The following is a 15,006-nucleotide window of genomic DNA, read 5'->3' on the forward strand; positions in this document are numbered from 1 at the left end:
TTCAGAATGTTTCGTGTATTGGAAAAGGCAGTGTTACGTCCGGAGAGGATTACATTAAAGACAATAAAATAGGTTTTAAATGAATAACCAAAGTTTCGAAATTAATAACCAATTGTTTGTTGTACACATTATTTTTCATTTTTGCAAAGTAGTATTATTGTTTCCAGGAAATACAAGTATATGACAAACAGCAGTTGAGAGATTGACGGATAATTTGGTTGACGTAAAATTCTGGAATACTGACTAGGTAACATATTGTTTTAATTTCTAAAACACGCATCTGCTTATAAGCCTGAATCCTTACTCTATCTTAATAGAGCTTCGTTGCGTTGTCTACTAAATATCATAGATCACGTTACAAACGTTGAAGAGAAATGTGTAACAGCTTTTTGTAAAGGGTGTTATCAAACACGGCTGCTGTACTGCATATTTTGTTGTGCATATTTACAAACATTTAAAATAATATTTCTTTTAAGTCATGCCTATATACATATATACAAGCATATCGCTTAATAATCGTATCAGAAAATGACGTAAATGGCAATTATCAATATTTAAAATGTCTGCTCCCTTTATTTGATTCCACATATTTGTTATAACTTATAAGTGCAAGCTTTTTGTTCTCGATTGGTATTATCGCCGATAACAGCATTATTATATATAGCCTAATGTTATTTAGAATATCAGTTTGTTATTCAGTTAGTTTGTTTGTCTGTCTGTTTGATGGTTTGTTAGCCTAATGCCTTAGACAGTGCGACAGTCAGTGACAGATGAATCTGCATTGGCCGTGCAATCAATACATCAAGTGAAAATCCCCACACCCTGTCAATAATCACACGTACCTATAAATTGTATAATGACATGCATGCCTATCTTATCTGCAAGTTGCCATTTCCGTTCTCGCTGTCTCGCTGTCGGCTATTTGGCACGTGTGTGTTTGTTTTTGTGATTTCTAATTGGAAGAATATTTCTGCAAATTTGTATACGATTCTGGCCCATTGTGCCATATACTATACTTGTATATCTATTCGAATGCTCTCTCTTTCCTCATTTTTAATGAGGCAAACATCACGTGGATGTTGTTGACATGGAAGAGCAAGCAGAGGCTGTCGCCGAAGAGCACAAAATGCGACTCAGTCCGAATGATTCATTTCAATTTAGGCAAATTGTATACAAATATGTATAATACATACACGTACATATGTACGAGTATGTATATTATGAAGAAGGGGCCTGCTGAAGAGAAGCATCAAGTTTGTCGGATTTTAAATTGTTGTTTTATAAAAATATATAATTTTTTTTCTGTTAAATTTATGTGGAGGTCAGCAGAGGCGTTGGCGTGTCTGCTGAACAGTTGTTGAAGCACACTCACACATACTACTTACTATGTATACACACCTATTTCTACTGATTAGTTTTCAAGTGCTTTTGACAAACTTGTGAATGAGTTGCGTGGTCATGACGCTGGGGGCCAAAAACGAGCGCAGAAAACAGAACCACTGGCGTGTGGTGGGGGACTTAAGTTCACTTTCTAAATTTGTGGGCAAACGAACTCACAATCAGTGCCGCCTTTGGCTGTAAAACCGCTTTTATTTATTCATTACACAAACAAATCCATTCATTACAAGTGCGAGATTTTCGCATCGATCTGATCGAACTGAAGCTGAAGAGTTTCCATGACGTCTTATCAAGACAATTTCTAATCAGATAGCAGGCATCTGGGCGTCTATTTTTGGCCAATACATAAAGCATTTGATTAGGATTGTGCTTATGCTTCGCTTAGGCATAGAAAAACAAGTTTCCCTTTTTTTAAATTTGTATTTTGTGTTTGTATTTTTTTTTTATATTTTTTACTGCCACAATTTGCGGGTGATTTTGAATTCATTTAGAACAAGTTTGTATGTTTGGGTGTGAGATTGGTTTCGTGTATCCACGTACAACAGTTGCCAGCCGCCAAGAAACTGAATCGCATGCTAATCTTAAAACCACTTTCGGTTATTTTTCCATTTAAGCGTATGCAGATGTACCTCCTAGACGCCGGTTTTACGAACTTAATATAATTAGCATAAATACTGAAACTTAACTCTTTTAGTTTTTAGTCTCTCGCTTATGTTAGACTTGAGGTCTATGCACAACTGACAATGTTAAAAACAAATGCTATTCAAGGTTTAATGATTTCCGTATTTTAGTTATTGCACCAAAATTTATTGAGAAATTAACGCTGTCAACATTTATTTTCAGTTTTCAAGTTTTTCTCAAATTCCAGCGCCACAGCCAAACAATCAAAATAATCTGCGTATACGTAATATTCGTCACGACAAAAGTCAATGCACGTCAAAATGTGCCCAAGGGATCCATTTGTACATACATATGTACATATACTTGTAGTGACTGTTTCTGCTTGCATTCATACTTGTATGTATGTGTATTGTATTTAAATTTGTGTGCGTCAAGTGCATGCACGTACTATAAATCACAAACAATTGCAGCGATAAGCGGCAGCGGCTAATATAAAATAAAGGTAGCTACATACTAAGGCAGGCAGGCAGGCAGGCAGGCAAGTAAGTGGTAAGGCAGTCAAACAAACAACAAGTGTCATAAAATTAAGAAATGTAGTTCTACGGGTATTTAAACGTACATATGTGCTCAGATTGCGCCTTTGGGATCGCTTTGTAGTTCCCCGGTTTTCTGCTCAGCTCACAACGATATATCTATATCTATACCAGCACTACTCCACTGCATTTTCTCTACAGCATATCAACAATGAAATAGCTATGACTCATGCCTCAGGTACTCTTTAAGTGTACTTTGAATCTCTTTGCCCCTTGCTGTTTCCCTAACATGCAACACACAACACCCCCACTCCAACCCACCCGGCCCTATACCAGTCCATCCCATCCTATCGCCTCTTATCACAATTAATTATAACTGTTTCCTTCGCCAGCTGATTAGAGAGGCATGTGTCAGAAAGAACTAGAACTACTTATTTGTGCAATGAGCGAGAATGGAAAGTTACGAAAGATTACACTGATTAACAAACATTCGAGGTGGAGTGATCCATTAATAACTGATCTTAGCTTGCTCGCGTATTTATTTCTATAAGCAGACATCGTTTTTCATTCAAAAAAAAAAGGCAATCAATTTTTAATTAATTAAAGAACTAAATTCTAGTTCGTACACTTCTTGTATCAATTATAAGTATACACGTATGTATATTTCAAACTATGATTCATTGATAATAATACTTTGCCCCTTTGTGTCCATATCAATACAATTTATTAATAAGAACAAGCTTTAATACAAATTTGATATTCCTAATTATTATACAAGTATTGATACTGATAATTGGCACGCGTAGAATATCAACTTATCGTATAAAATGAAAAGTTATACTTTTTTTTTTAAATGTATCTACATTTAAAAATGGTATAAAAAGTTAAATTTGTTTGCATCAATGTGTTGCTACGTCAAAAACAACCTTGCGTCAAAGTAACCTTGCATGCTACTTCTTGACATTCAGTATTAAATTTTTTTTATATCTTGAGCATTTTTAATTTCAACAGAAATATGTCAATGAAAATAATTGCAAACTACCACAATACACATACATATGTATAGTATTTACTGTCAGGAATTTCATGCGTTAAGAAATAAAACCAGCCAAGAAGTTATCTACTTATGAGCAGGGAACTACACACTATAGATACGGATACGTATCATTAATGTTTGTATTGTTTCACCAACATATGTCGACAGCTTTTGTTTGTCGACATAAAATAAAATAAATATAAAATAAGCATTTTATACTCATGTTACGTTAAGTCATCTACGGTTGCCAATCGGATAAGACAACAAGAATTATACAATTAAGACTTTATAAACAAACAAGATTTTCATAGTAGGCCTCTTTCTTAATCATATCGTTTCTTTTAAATCTAAATCTTATATAATGCGAAAAACTTCGGCTTGTAAAATGTGTAAAGATGATTAAATAATTTGATAAATATCTCAAATTTACTTCTTAACTCGTCGCTACTTTCACCTGAACCGAACCTATACACCCTTCACTGCAGCTTACAATAATTTGATTCCTTTATTTTCATGGATATCTATTAGTATGACAATAAAGTTTATCAAAGGTTTATTAAAAGAAAGGCGACAGGTACAAAAGACAGACAAGAAGAAGTAATTTGCCAAGAAGGGGAATAGTTCATAGGGCTGTACATAGGACCAGCAACGCGGCTATCTTTACAGAGCTTATAAATATATCAGACCTTATAATGAAGGCGCTAAAAGCGATAAAACGTATATAAGACAAACCGAAATAAGTCAACAAGTCACATAACCAGGAATAATAACTTATAGTCAATATCAAGAGATACTTGCACTGCGTTAGCCCACCAAACTCAACAATATTCTATTAAGTTTCAATGTAATAAACAACAAGACATTCATTAATAAGTCATATCGCTTGTTTGACTACTATATCGATGACTATATCAATCTCGATCTCACATGATCCATCTCGATCATATGCCTCCGGGCATAGAGATGTCGTGACTGAAACAAACAGGTGAATATATGAAGATCTAAAGATTCGTTTTTATAGCTAGCCATTTGTTTCCATACAACAATTTATACCCAATTACGAGTCGCAAAAATAACACCAACAAAAGTAATACTCTGGATTGTCAGATGTATTTTAATTATTTTATTCTGACTTCATCATGACTGTACCAATTGGCAGACTGATTCATAATAGTTCAACATTAAAAAAGAACTGAAGAAAAAGAAATCTGAACAAGCGTTTGTTTATGATGTCAGGAAATGTAATGACGTGGCATGCCTGGGACTAGATATGAAAAAAAAATGTTCAAAATCTACATGCCTTTCTTTTGTTCACCAGTCTTACTCTATTGGGGCCTGGCATGGCTCAACGAGCTAGCAGGAATCCCACAATTTGAGTTCGGTTCGAAGAAGCGTGATTAAAAAATCTCAAAGCTATCATAAAATTGAATAATTGTCCAACCTTAGGACAGATTCTAAATAAAGATTCAAGATTAAAAAAAAAAAATAGTCTTTCTATGATAAAGAATTAAAATAGTTGCCAACTCACCTGCATTATGGGATAGGCGATACGTTCTTTACTGAGCCGTTCAATGATCGTCAGCTTGGCCGAATCGGCCATTACACCACCAATGTTTGAGGAGGATAGGACGCGACGCGATGGTGGCACAATTGGCACAAAGTCTCGATTACGTTCCGCAAATGTGCGATCGAAGGAACTGCGACGATCACTGTGCGATCGTCGGTACTGTGTACTACTACTAGAACCGCCGCCGCCGCCGCCACCGCCACCGGAATTTGAATTGTATTGTGTCTTATAGTGGTGGTTGCTGCCCAGGGACTGCGACGCACCCATGTAGGATTTGGATTTACGATACTGTTTGCCCGTAAACAGGGCATAGTGATAGCTGGTGTCGGTGGTGCTGTAGCTGGCGGTGGTGCCATAACTGCTGCCTGCATCGGAGCTCGTTGATGAGGCGGATGAGGGCAGGGTGGAGAGAACGGCTGGTTTCGAGCATTTGGCACAAGGAACGGTAAGTGCAGTGGCATTTAATAGATCGGTTGCAATCACCTGTGATGCGACATTATCAGCAGAGCTAGCTGCCGCTGTTGCAACTACAACAATGTTGCTGTCAGTGCTGCTGTTGCTGTTCCTTTTACTGTTGCTGTTGCTGTTGCTATTACTGCTTTTATTGTTGCTGGTCTGTTGTGTGGTTGCTTGTGGCTTTATCTGCTGGCTCTTATCATTGTGGTTGCTGTTGTTGTTGTTAGCACGTGTTTGTTGTTGTTGTTGCAAGCTGAGCTGTTGCCGTCGTTGCTTTTTCGACTTCTTGTTGCCAGCATTTCGCTGTTGCTCCTGTTGCTGCACTTTATTCTGGCCATTTTTGTTGCGATTTGTATTGTTGTTGTTGTTGTTGTTGCAATATTTGGAATTTGAATTTTTAGTTTTGTTGCTAGCGATACCACCATTAACAAATTCACCAAATTTCAACTGTTTGTTGCTGCTGTTGATGTGTGGCAGGTTTTGTTGCTGCTGCTGCTGCTGTTGCACGTTGCTTGATGCCGTTGTCGCTGTCATCGCATCTGCCCTCTGTTTCTCTACTTTCTGCGACTGTTGCTGCCCACCACCCAGTTTTCCATTTGGTTTATTTACCATTGTCACAAGACCCTCGGCACAAGAACTTTCAATTCGGCACACAAAATTACTCTGGTTCCAGTTGTTCGTTCCAAAATTAATCACACACTAAAATAACACTTTCCAGCTCCGAAAACACTTGCGCCGAAATGGAAATGGAAATGATTTCAATTTGGTTGATTTCGTTATGGCCTGGTAATGGTAATGGTTGCTATTGTTTTTGCCTTTTGCAAATTGTTCTCTGCGCAATTGTTGTGTTTAACTGCTGCGCTCGCTTTTCGTTGTTGTAGTTGTTATTGGTGCACTAAATGAAGCTTTTTCAATTGTTGTTATTGTTGTTGTTTGTCCGCGAATAATTTAGTTTTTGCCACTTTGTTGTCGTTGTTGCTGTTGTTGCTGTTGTTGCTGTTGTCGCGACGCGGCGCGGTTTGTTATTAAATGAGCTTTCGTTGTACCTTTGAAATATTTTTAATCACAAAATTCATTAATTTTGATTTTTCGTTATTCTTATTGTTGTTGTTATTGGTGGTGGTATTTTGCGCTTGTCGAGTTCTCTCGATTGCCGTTTTATTTCGTTTTTTTATTTTTGCTCTTGTTTTCTTGTTATTGTTTTTTGCTACTTTTTATTTCGCACGTTAAACTGCGTCTTTTTGCTCAGGCTTTGATTTTGCTTTGCTTTCTGCAGAATTCACCGGAAAGTTTGCGAAGGAACGGAAGAAAAGAGAAATGAAATACATATGTACATACATAAGTTAATAGTATTTTTTAGTTATTAGCAATTGTTGCTCCTCGTGCGCTCCAATGTGTACTGGTCGCTAACCCTACAAATCTCGTTTGTTTATTTCGTTTTGAATTATTTTTAATACAACCAATATATTTGGCTTTGTACTCGTATTTGGCCAATATGAACATGAACGCGCTGTCAAAAGCGCTCGACGCACGCTCACCGGTTCACAATTGCTCTCAAACTCTCCCCTCTCTAGCCGCACTCTTTATAACACTCTCCTTGGGGGCCGACTGTCTCTCTCTCACTCCCTCTCTCTCTCTCTCTCTCTCTCTCTCTCTACTGAGCGCCCATTTCTACAACGATTTTAGAAATCAGAAATCGTTTTTGTTTTCGGGTTTTGTTTCGGCCTCGTTAGTTTTTATCATTTTGTTTTGTATGAATGTTCATGCATATGTATGTAGAATGTATGTACATATGTACGTACATATGTATGTATGTGGATGTATGAAGGTACTTGTTATTATTTATTTATTTCGTTCTCGATGCGTTTAAAGAAAGGAACAAAAAATCAGCACCTCCAACGTTACTTTCGCTCCCAGAACAACTGCCGATGATGTAATGTTTTTTAAATGCGAATAAATGTATATTGTTTGTGAATGGGAATGTTTTTAAATTGCCCACAATTTTATGTTCAAAAAATGCACATTCTTACATATGTATTTATATACTTGTATATATGTGTGTTTATGCCATTAAAATGTCATTTGGGATACATTTTTAAAAAAAAAATTTTAAATAGTTTTTTTCGGCTATTATTTCAATCTAGAAAATACTCGTACAGTTAATGCTGGCTAGGTATGTAAGTAAAATCTGTGTACAAAAATATAATATTTAATGCCATTAATTTCCTGTTATAATAGATAAGCGCTTAACTGCAGATGTTTACTTTTTATTTGAAAGTTGAGATATTCATACATTTGTGATTATAATTTATAAATAAGAAATATTTTATCAGCAGTTATATTTTTGAAGCTTTGAAGCGTCGCTTATCAAACCGCACTTGACTTTGCGAAATTGTGAATTTTAATTTCTTTTTATAGTTTCAGTTTTTGAGAGGTTCTTATACATAGTTGCTAAGCAAGATCAGATTCTGTTTACCTAACTATTCTCGTATTAGTTTTGATCTGAACGATGAAACCTATTAACGACACGTATATACGTACATATTTATAAATGTACGTTCATATGTATGTATGTAGCTGTGACAAACTGCAATTACTAAAATAATCTCAGAGACTAACTGCGATGAATGGCATAACACACATACAAATACAAATACAAATACATATAGTATGTACATACATTTAATGTACTACATGCAGGCACATCCGCTTATACGTATAGAAATGAATTCACTTATAAAAGTCCCTATTTTAATGAACAATTAGTTCCAGTGTGGGGTGCATAAGATTTGCGATTTAAAAAGCACTGAAGCCGGCAATGTGACGGTTATATAATTAATGCTAAAACGATCTTTTTTATATGTACTCGTATACTATATACATATGTACACAGAATGAGCGAACTAGTTCGATTCCAAGAATTCGAACTTTTAACTGAACTCTTAAAACTGAAATTATTGATACAGTTCATATGTACAAGTATGTACGAACAGACGTAATAAGGTAAATTGAATCTGTATCACAAAAAGAACCCGAACCTACAGGAAATGTCAGAATAGTCCCTGAACGTTATTAACAGAAGCGGAAATGCCGACACACACGGCATTTTATGAGAGTGTGAGAGAGACAGAGTGCTCGGGAAATGTCTTCAAATGCTTGTGAGTTGGGCGCTACTGAGTTCCTGTTAATTATATCTTGTTCAAAAACCCGGCAGCGGGCAAACACATTTTCACTCGAGCACGTAGATGTGGGCACAAACTTACTAACAGAATCTTGTGTACATTTTATTATAGAATATTTACCTGCAATTGGTCAACAGAAATGCAAAAAAAAAAAATGCGTCGGAGCTTCTGTTTAAAAAGCTGGGACCAGGCACGTGTTAAAACCGCAATTGTCACAGAATTTAGATTCGTTGTAGGCCTCTTTCGTTTTGTTTTTGGCACTCTGGCACTTTTCTTTCTTGCACACGTACAAAAAATCAGAGCAGCGCACAAAATTTTACAATACGGAAAACAGCGCCACGGTCACGACGACGACGACGACAACGACAACAACAACAACGTCGACGTTGCCGTATAAACGTCGGTGTGTGAGTGTGCGTATGGGTGTGGGTGTGCGAGGACGAATCTCAAAAACCAACGGTACAGAAGTAATGGACGAACCGATAACGACCAAAGGCTGGAGTCTTTAGGCGGGAAGCGGAATATCCACCTGATCTGATTCAATTTTTTATGATGTCGTTATTATGTGTTGTTGTAGAAGAGATGTGTGAGCGCCACCATATACCCACACACAGCCTATCTGGTTGACTTAAATACTATTGGATTAAAATATATAGAATATAGAAGCCACCACCACCGCAACCGATCAAAATGAGCGGCAATTGTTTTGTGCTGTGGCTCTTCGCTGGTTTTTGGCCGGCACTGTGCTTCTTCTTCTACCCCTTTCTATTTGCTACACCAAAATGGTGGAGGAGAAGGTGGAGGTGGATTGAGCGGGCAGATTGGGGAACAGGCAAACGGTCGACTAGTGTGTGAGTTTGACGATGGTCGTGAACCGCTTGCTGCTGGCAACTATCTGAGCGCGCACACACGATGGGTTAATTTGTATTTGTTGAATATTACGTGAACCAAACCGTGCCGAGTGTAGGCTTATTTTTTACTACTGACAAATAAATATCTAATTGCTAGATTCCAATTATTTTGTCGATGACTCACTTCAGAATTAAGTAAATGTAACCAAACACGCGATCGCTGCCACAACTTCGATTTGACAATTCTCAATTTCACTTTTGTTCGGCGTTAAATTTACGATTGGCTACGCAAGTAACGGTATTGGATGCGAAAAATGTTGCAAACACGGTATTGAAAATTCAATTATGTACGCATATAATATACATATATGTATTTAAATGTTGCGCGTTTTGTTGTCAGTTGTTGTTGTTCTCAACGTTTGTTAACACACACACTTTTCTTTAAAGCTGGATCTTACAATATTCGAACCGTTATGATTTGCAGCACATGTGCAATATCAAGCGAATAAGTCGTTGGTTGTCGTTTGGTCGAAAATCGGCGTACAAGATTGTATAACTTGGGTCTACTTGAGTGTCGAACATGTGACGAGCAACTGATGGCACAGTGGCTAAGCAAAGACGTATGTATAATTCGTGCGGCAGCGGCAGCGACAGCGCCAACGCCATCGTGTAGTTCTACCATAACAAAATACATACATGCATACATACAATACACATACATACATAGAAAAACGAAATAAAAAGTGAGCAGCGCAAAAATTCAGAAATAGCAGCCGACAAAAGCAGCTCTAAACAACAACAAATACATACATACACACCTACATACATACATACATACTACATATGTATGTATTATAATCGCCGCAAAACTCGACAACAATTAGTTGATATGAGATTCAAGTTATCGCGCTCAATTCGCTCATTTGTTGAGAACGCTTAACGGCAACTGAAAATGCTGCCAATTTTCTGAGCAGCTAGTCTGGGTCAGACATCAAGTCTCGCATATGTCAAAAGTTTTCACTTTTAAGCCCAGTTTAAATGTGTGCCAAAAGTCTTGTTGTGCGCGGCGAGCATTGTTCATCCATCTGGCAACGCTGCACGCTCGCAAGAGCGCAAGCTTTTTACACCCTTTACCTGAAAAGCAAAAAGTATCTCCGATTTGTGCAAGTATATGTCACAGACAGCAGGTAACATCTCTGCCCCATGAAGAATATAAATTTCTTATTAGCATGACAAGAAGAATCGATCTAAATATATACATACGTTCGTTTGACTCCCCTTCTGCTTGAACGATTGGATTTCTCGGAAATAGGTGAACCCACACTAGTACATAGTACATATACGCTCCTAGGCCTAAGCGATCACAACACATAAAGTGTATTTTCGGAAAAGTGTATTTAATAGCAGAACTTGATTAACGACAACATTCTCTCGTACTGTACCTAAAGCTTTGTCGCGCCACTAACATTACACCACACTTTGAATTTCATTTGTTATTGTAAAATGCCAGCAACAATTAGCAATTAAACGAAATACGAAATACCGGCCGGCGTGGTAGAGAAAGCTAAAAACGTTTGCTCACTTGTGGCGACCTTGTGGCAGAGAGAATAACAATTTTGATTGAACAGAGAGGCGAAAAAGCTCGGGCTCTCGCACAAATTAAATTAATAATGAAATAGGTGTTGAGCCTCTTCGGCTTCTTAGGTCCATCCATAAATATATCCGCAATTCTTTACTGCCAAATCCTTTAAACTTAAGTTGGTCATGTTAGTAAAACAAAACTGATGCTACATACATACATACATAAATCATTAAAGAAACGCATTAAATTTTCCGTAGTATGTTTTTTTTATTCGTTCAACATTGCTAAGTGAGCGAAAACAAAACGAAAATAACTGCAAAACAAAATGCGATGCGATGCGTAGTAGCCACGCGGCTAAAAGAAAATTTCAATTATTTTGCCAGCTACATACACATACATACATACATACATACTTACATACACACATATGTACATGCTTATGTACATAAATACCCATTGGGAATGGTGTGACATCGGAAAAAAGGGAACTACGTTGCATAAATTGCATAAATAAAGCATAAATGCAAGTGCACGTCAAGTGCAAGTTCCGATTTTAAAAAGAAAATTCTCTGAATTGCATAAGTTTCTTTCACTATTGAAAAGAACGCAATTTCCGTTACAAAACTACAATGTCTAACATGACATGACCATACTCTGAACCATTTGCAGCAGCCGGATGACGTACATAGAGGGCTATGACTAAGGCAAGGGCGCAGGCGAGGGCGCAGGCGACAGCTTTATATGACAGCTATCAGGCAACAGTCGAAAGGTCGCAACACAGGCAATAATATAAACAGTAATTTGTATTTCAAATGCATACACATACTACCTATAATAATGGAATACCTGGGCCATAAAGAAGTGGTATTGACATCAGAATAGAGATGGTGGCATAACATCTCCCTTAGGGCGAACAGAGATGCTTAATGTTCTGTTATTTTCTTCACTTTTGAGTATACAAATAATATGCAAATATCATTGCAAACTGTTATTGTTTTAAATAACTTTAACTGATATTGATATAAAATGAAAACCTTCAATAATGATTATCTTATCTGTACAGTATTCCATACTTTACTTTTTTTATGAAATCAAAGCAAATTATTATTAGAAAAACATTTTCAAGTTTAAAGGTATACCGAAATGCAATTTATCATTTACTTATACATATGTACATTAATAAGTTGTAGTATAGTCTTCAGTTTGGTATCGTTATACCTTCTAACTATCTGAGTTGAATTGGTTCGTATTGGTGGTTTTGCAGATAAGAGTGGAGTACTATACTTCAAATAGCAATTTCTTACATTTTTTTATTTCACATAAAACAACAAAAACAACACAAATATAACTATTTTTGTTAAAGTTATGATGCATGCAATCCTCGGAAATAGAGTGCTCCTAAATATGCGGCGAGACCAGCCAAAAGAGCTCCAGCAAAGGATCGTTTCAGAAACCGATCCTGCCAATTACGATTGGCTATGCACTTGCTATATGGCATACTTGTAAATGAGACGCTATTATAGAGCGGTACCCAGAATATTGGAAAGAGACGAAACAGCAGCGTATCCAGCCATTTACGGCAGCGGAACGACCAACGCTTTGTCAGATCTCGCATCTGTAAGATCGAATTATTAGTAGAGTCGATCAAGACTAGGAATTAAACTGACTTACCTCCACATAATTATACAAGGCCAAATCACATATGGTATGAGCATCCTGCCAGCGCATCTCTGAGAACTGTTCCAGTACCTCTTGTAGCTTAAGCGGCTTATTCAGTAAGGACGTTAGCAGCGTGACATCCTCCATGCCAGCATTCATTCCCTTGAAATGTTTATATACAGCATTAATATTAATCACAAAAATTATCAACAATATTTTAGTACGATCGGCTCTATTGTAACTGTATAAAATAACGAACTTTGTGTCCCTATATATTATCTCTATAATATAGAGTCTATATCATTGATGTTGCCACGCCTCCGTCTACCATTTAAATATAATTAAGCCCTATAGGCTCTAGTCTTTTGGGTATCAAGTATAAAAAAGGATTCAAAATTCAATTAAGAGAAATGTTTAAAAACATAATTGTTTTGTTGTACGCAATTTTTGAAGTAGTTTTCGGTTATTTGTGAAATTCTAGTCTTAAATCTTATACGCTTGTTACTGGGAGTACCTGGCCATAGTAGGGCACCATCGCGTGCGCCGCATCGCCCAGTATCAGCGCCTTGTCGCTGAAATGGTACGGCTGGCACTTAACTGAGAGCAAGTACTGGGGCTTCAACTTGAAAAAGTCCTGAACGAGTCGTTCTTCTCCAATCAATGGAACTGCATCGGCATAGAACTTATTAAAGAATTCCAATAGCTGCTCTGGTGTTTTGATGGCAGCGAAATTCTTAAAAGGCATGAACAAAGTCACCGTAAACGACTTATCCTGATTAGGCAGTGCAATCATCATAAAGGTGTCGCGTGGCCAGATATGCAAATAGTTCGGCGGCATCTGGAACTCTCCAGACTTAGCTGGAATGCAGAGCTCTACGTATCCATGCTCTATATACTGCTGAGAATAATTGAAGCCGGCTGCCTTAACCATGTGCTGCCGCACCTTACTGAAGGCGCCATCGCAGCCAACTATAAGATCGGCGCTAGCCGTGATGTGTTCCTCAGCACTCCGTCTGAAGGAAGTGAGTAGAAAATAATTCAGATTTGTATAGCTGAGAAATGTGTCCTTACCGCTTGAACTGCATAACGCCTTCTCTGATATCGGCTGATGTAAGCTTATGGTTAAAGTGGCAGGATATGTTGGGGAGTTTCTCGCATGCATTTAGCAGCACCTCATTAAGCTGCTTACGACCAACAGAGTAAAGACATTGCTTCGTGCAAGGATCGTAGAGGACAACGCTAGTGCGACCGCGGACATCGTGAAGCATGCGACCTTGCATCGGAATGGCCGTGGCCAAGACCTGCTGCTCCAGACCCACAGCGGCCAGCGCCTTCCGACCCCTTTGCGAAAGAGCCAAATTTATGCTTCGTCCCTGCACCAACTCCGCAGTTCGTATATCCTCGCGATACTCATACAAATGGACCTCGTTGCCCATACGAGCAAAGTTCAAGGCAGCCAAGGAACCAACCTTTGGATTATACAGACATACACGTACATACACACATATATTAAACATAGCAACATTAGTTAGCTTAAGACGAAACAGTTTATTGTTCAGTTAAACTACCTAAATACCAAGTGCGAAGCGAAGGCAAATAAACACTTTGGTATATTTATTTAGGCACAGTTAGGTTTATGCAAACTTGATAAGAGGGATTTAATCGTACTTACCAAACCAGCCCCTATAATGGCCACCTTCATACCCGCGCTCTTGCCATTGGCTTCAGAATTCGTGATGCTCGGTGACATAATTTAAATGGAAAGCACTTTTGATGCTCAAGTTCTAGAGATATCCGGATGCAACTGTCCGTCTAAGCGCCGAACGCAGAATGAGAGTAGTTATGGATGTCTTCTTGTATTATGCTGATATTTAGACTGGTTTGTCTTGTTACCAAATATTAAAGTGAGCGTTCCATACAGTGCATGCCACTGTTGTGGGAAGCTCTACAAATGTTAGCAGTCAACCGCACTACAGATAAGTAGGACACATTTTCACTTTCTATTCGTATTTATTTGCCATTAAAAACGCAGTGGCATTCATCAAAAAACAAATTATTTCGTCAACACAATAAATGCACATCTACTAAAGGTTTTACGAAGTTTCGATTTCTTAGTGCGTA

At 37.7% G+C, this 15,006-nt stretch overlaps 2 protein-coding genes across 5 annotated transcripts in view; both read right to left on the reverse strand.

Moving 5' to 3' along the window:
- LOC115634150 (terminal nucleotidyltransferase 5C) overlaps positions 1 to 10,225 on the reverse strand; it is an 83,504-nt gene extending 73,279 nt beyond the window's left edge. Inside the window, exons 1-2 of one of the 4 annotated variants that reach the window (XM_030531725.1) lie at positions 10,103 to 10,225; positions 5,117 to 6,881 (exon numbers count right to left, since the gene is read on the reverse strand). In XM_030531725.1, the coding sequence (XP_030387585.1) occupies positions 5,117 to 6,223 (1,107 nt within the window). In that variant the 5' untranslated portion in view covers positions 6,224 to 6,881; positions 10,103 to 10,225. Of the gene's footprint in view, positions 1 to 5,116; positions 6,882 to 8,913; positions 9,165 to 9,828 lie in introns of those variants that run through there. The other 3 variants (XM_030531724.1, XM_030531726.1, XM_030531723.1) reach the window with 3 other exon arrangements.
- A 2,285-nt stretch (positions 10,226 to 12,510) lies between these two features.
- LOC115634152 (kynurenine 3-monooxygenase) lies at positions 12,511 to 14,587 on the reverse strand. The gene is made up of 5 exons (XM_030531731.1): positions 14,558 to 14,587; positions 13,957 to 14,354; positions 13,400 to 13,892; positions 12,898 to 13,047; positions 12,511 to 12,841 (listed from the first exon to the last, which is right to left on the reverse strand). Exons 1-5 carry the CDS (start codon positions 14,585 to 14,587, stop codon positions 12,590 to 12,592), a joined length of 1,323 nt encoding a protein of 440 aa, XP_030387591.1. The 3' UTR covers positions 12,511 to 12,589.
- Positions 14,588 to 15,006: the final 419 nt, after the last annotated feature.

Source organism: Scaptodrosophila lebanonensis, unplaced genomic scaffold (assembly GCF_003285725.1).
Source record: "Scaptodrosophila lebanonensis strain 11010-0011.00,11010-0021.00 unplaced genomic scaffold, SlebRS2 tig00000001-arrow-pilon, whole genome shotgun sequence".
NCBI classification, from domain to species: domain Eukaryota; kingdom Metazoa; phylum Arthropoda; class Insecta; order Diptera; family Drosophilidae; genus Scaptodrosophila; species Scaptodrosophila lebanonensis.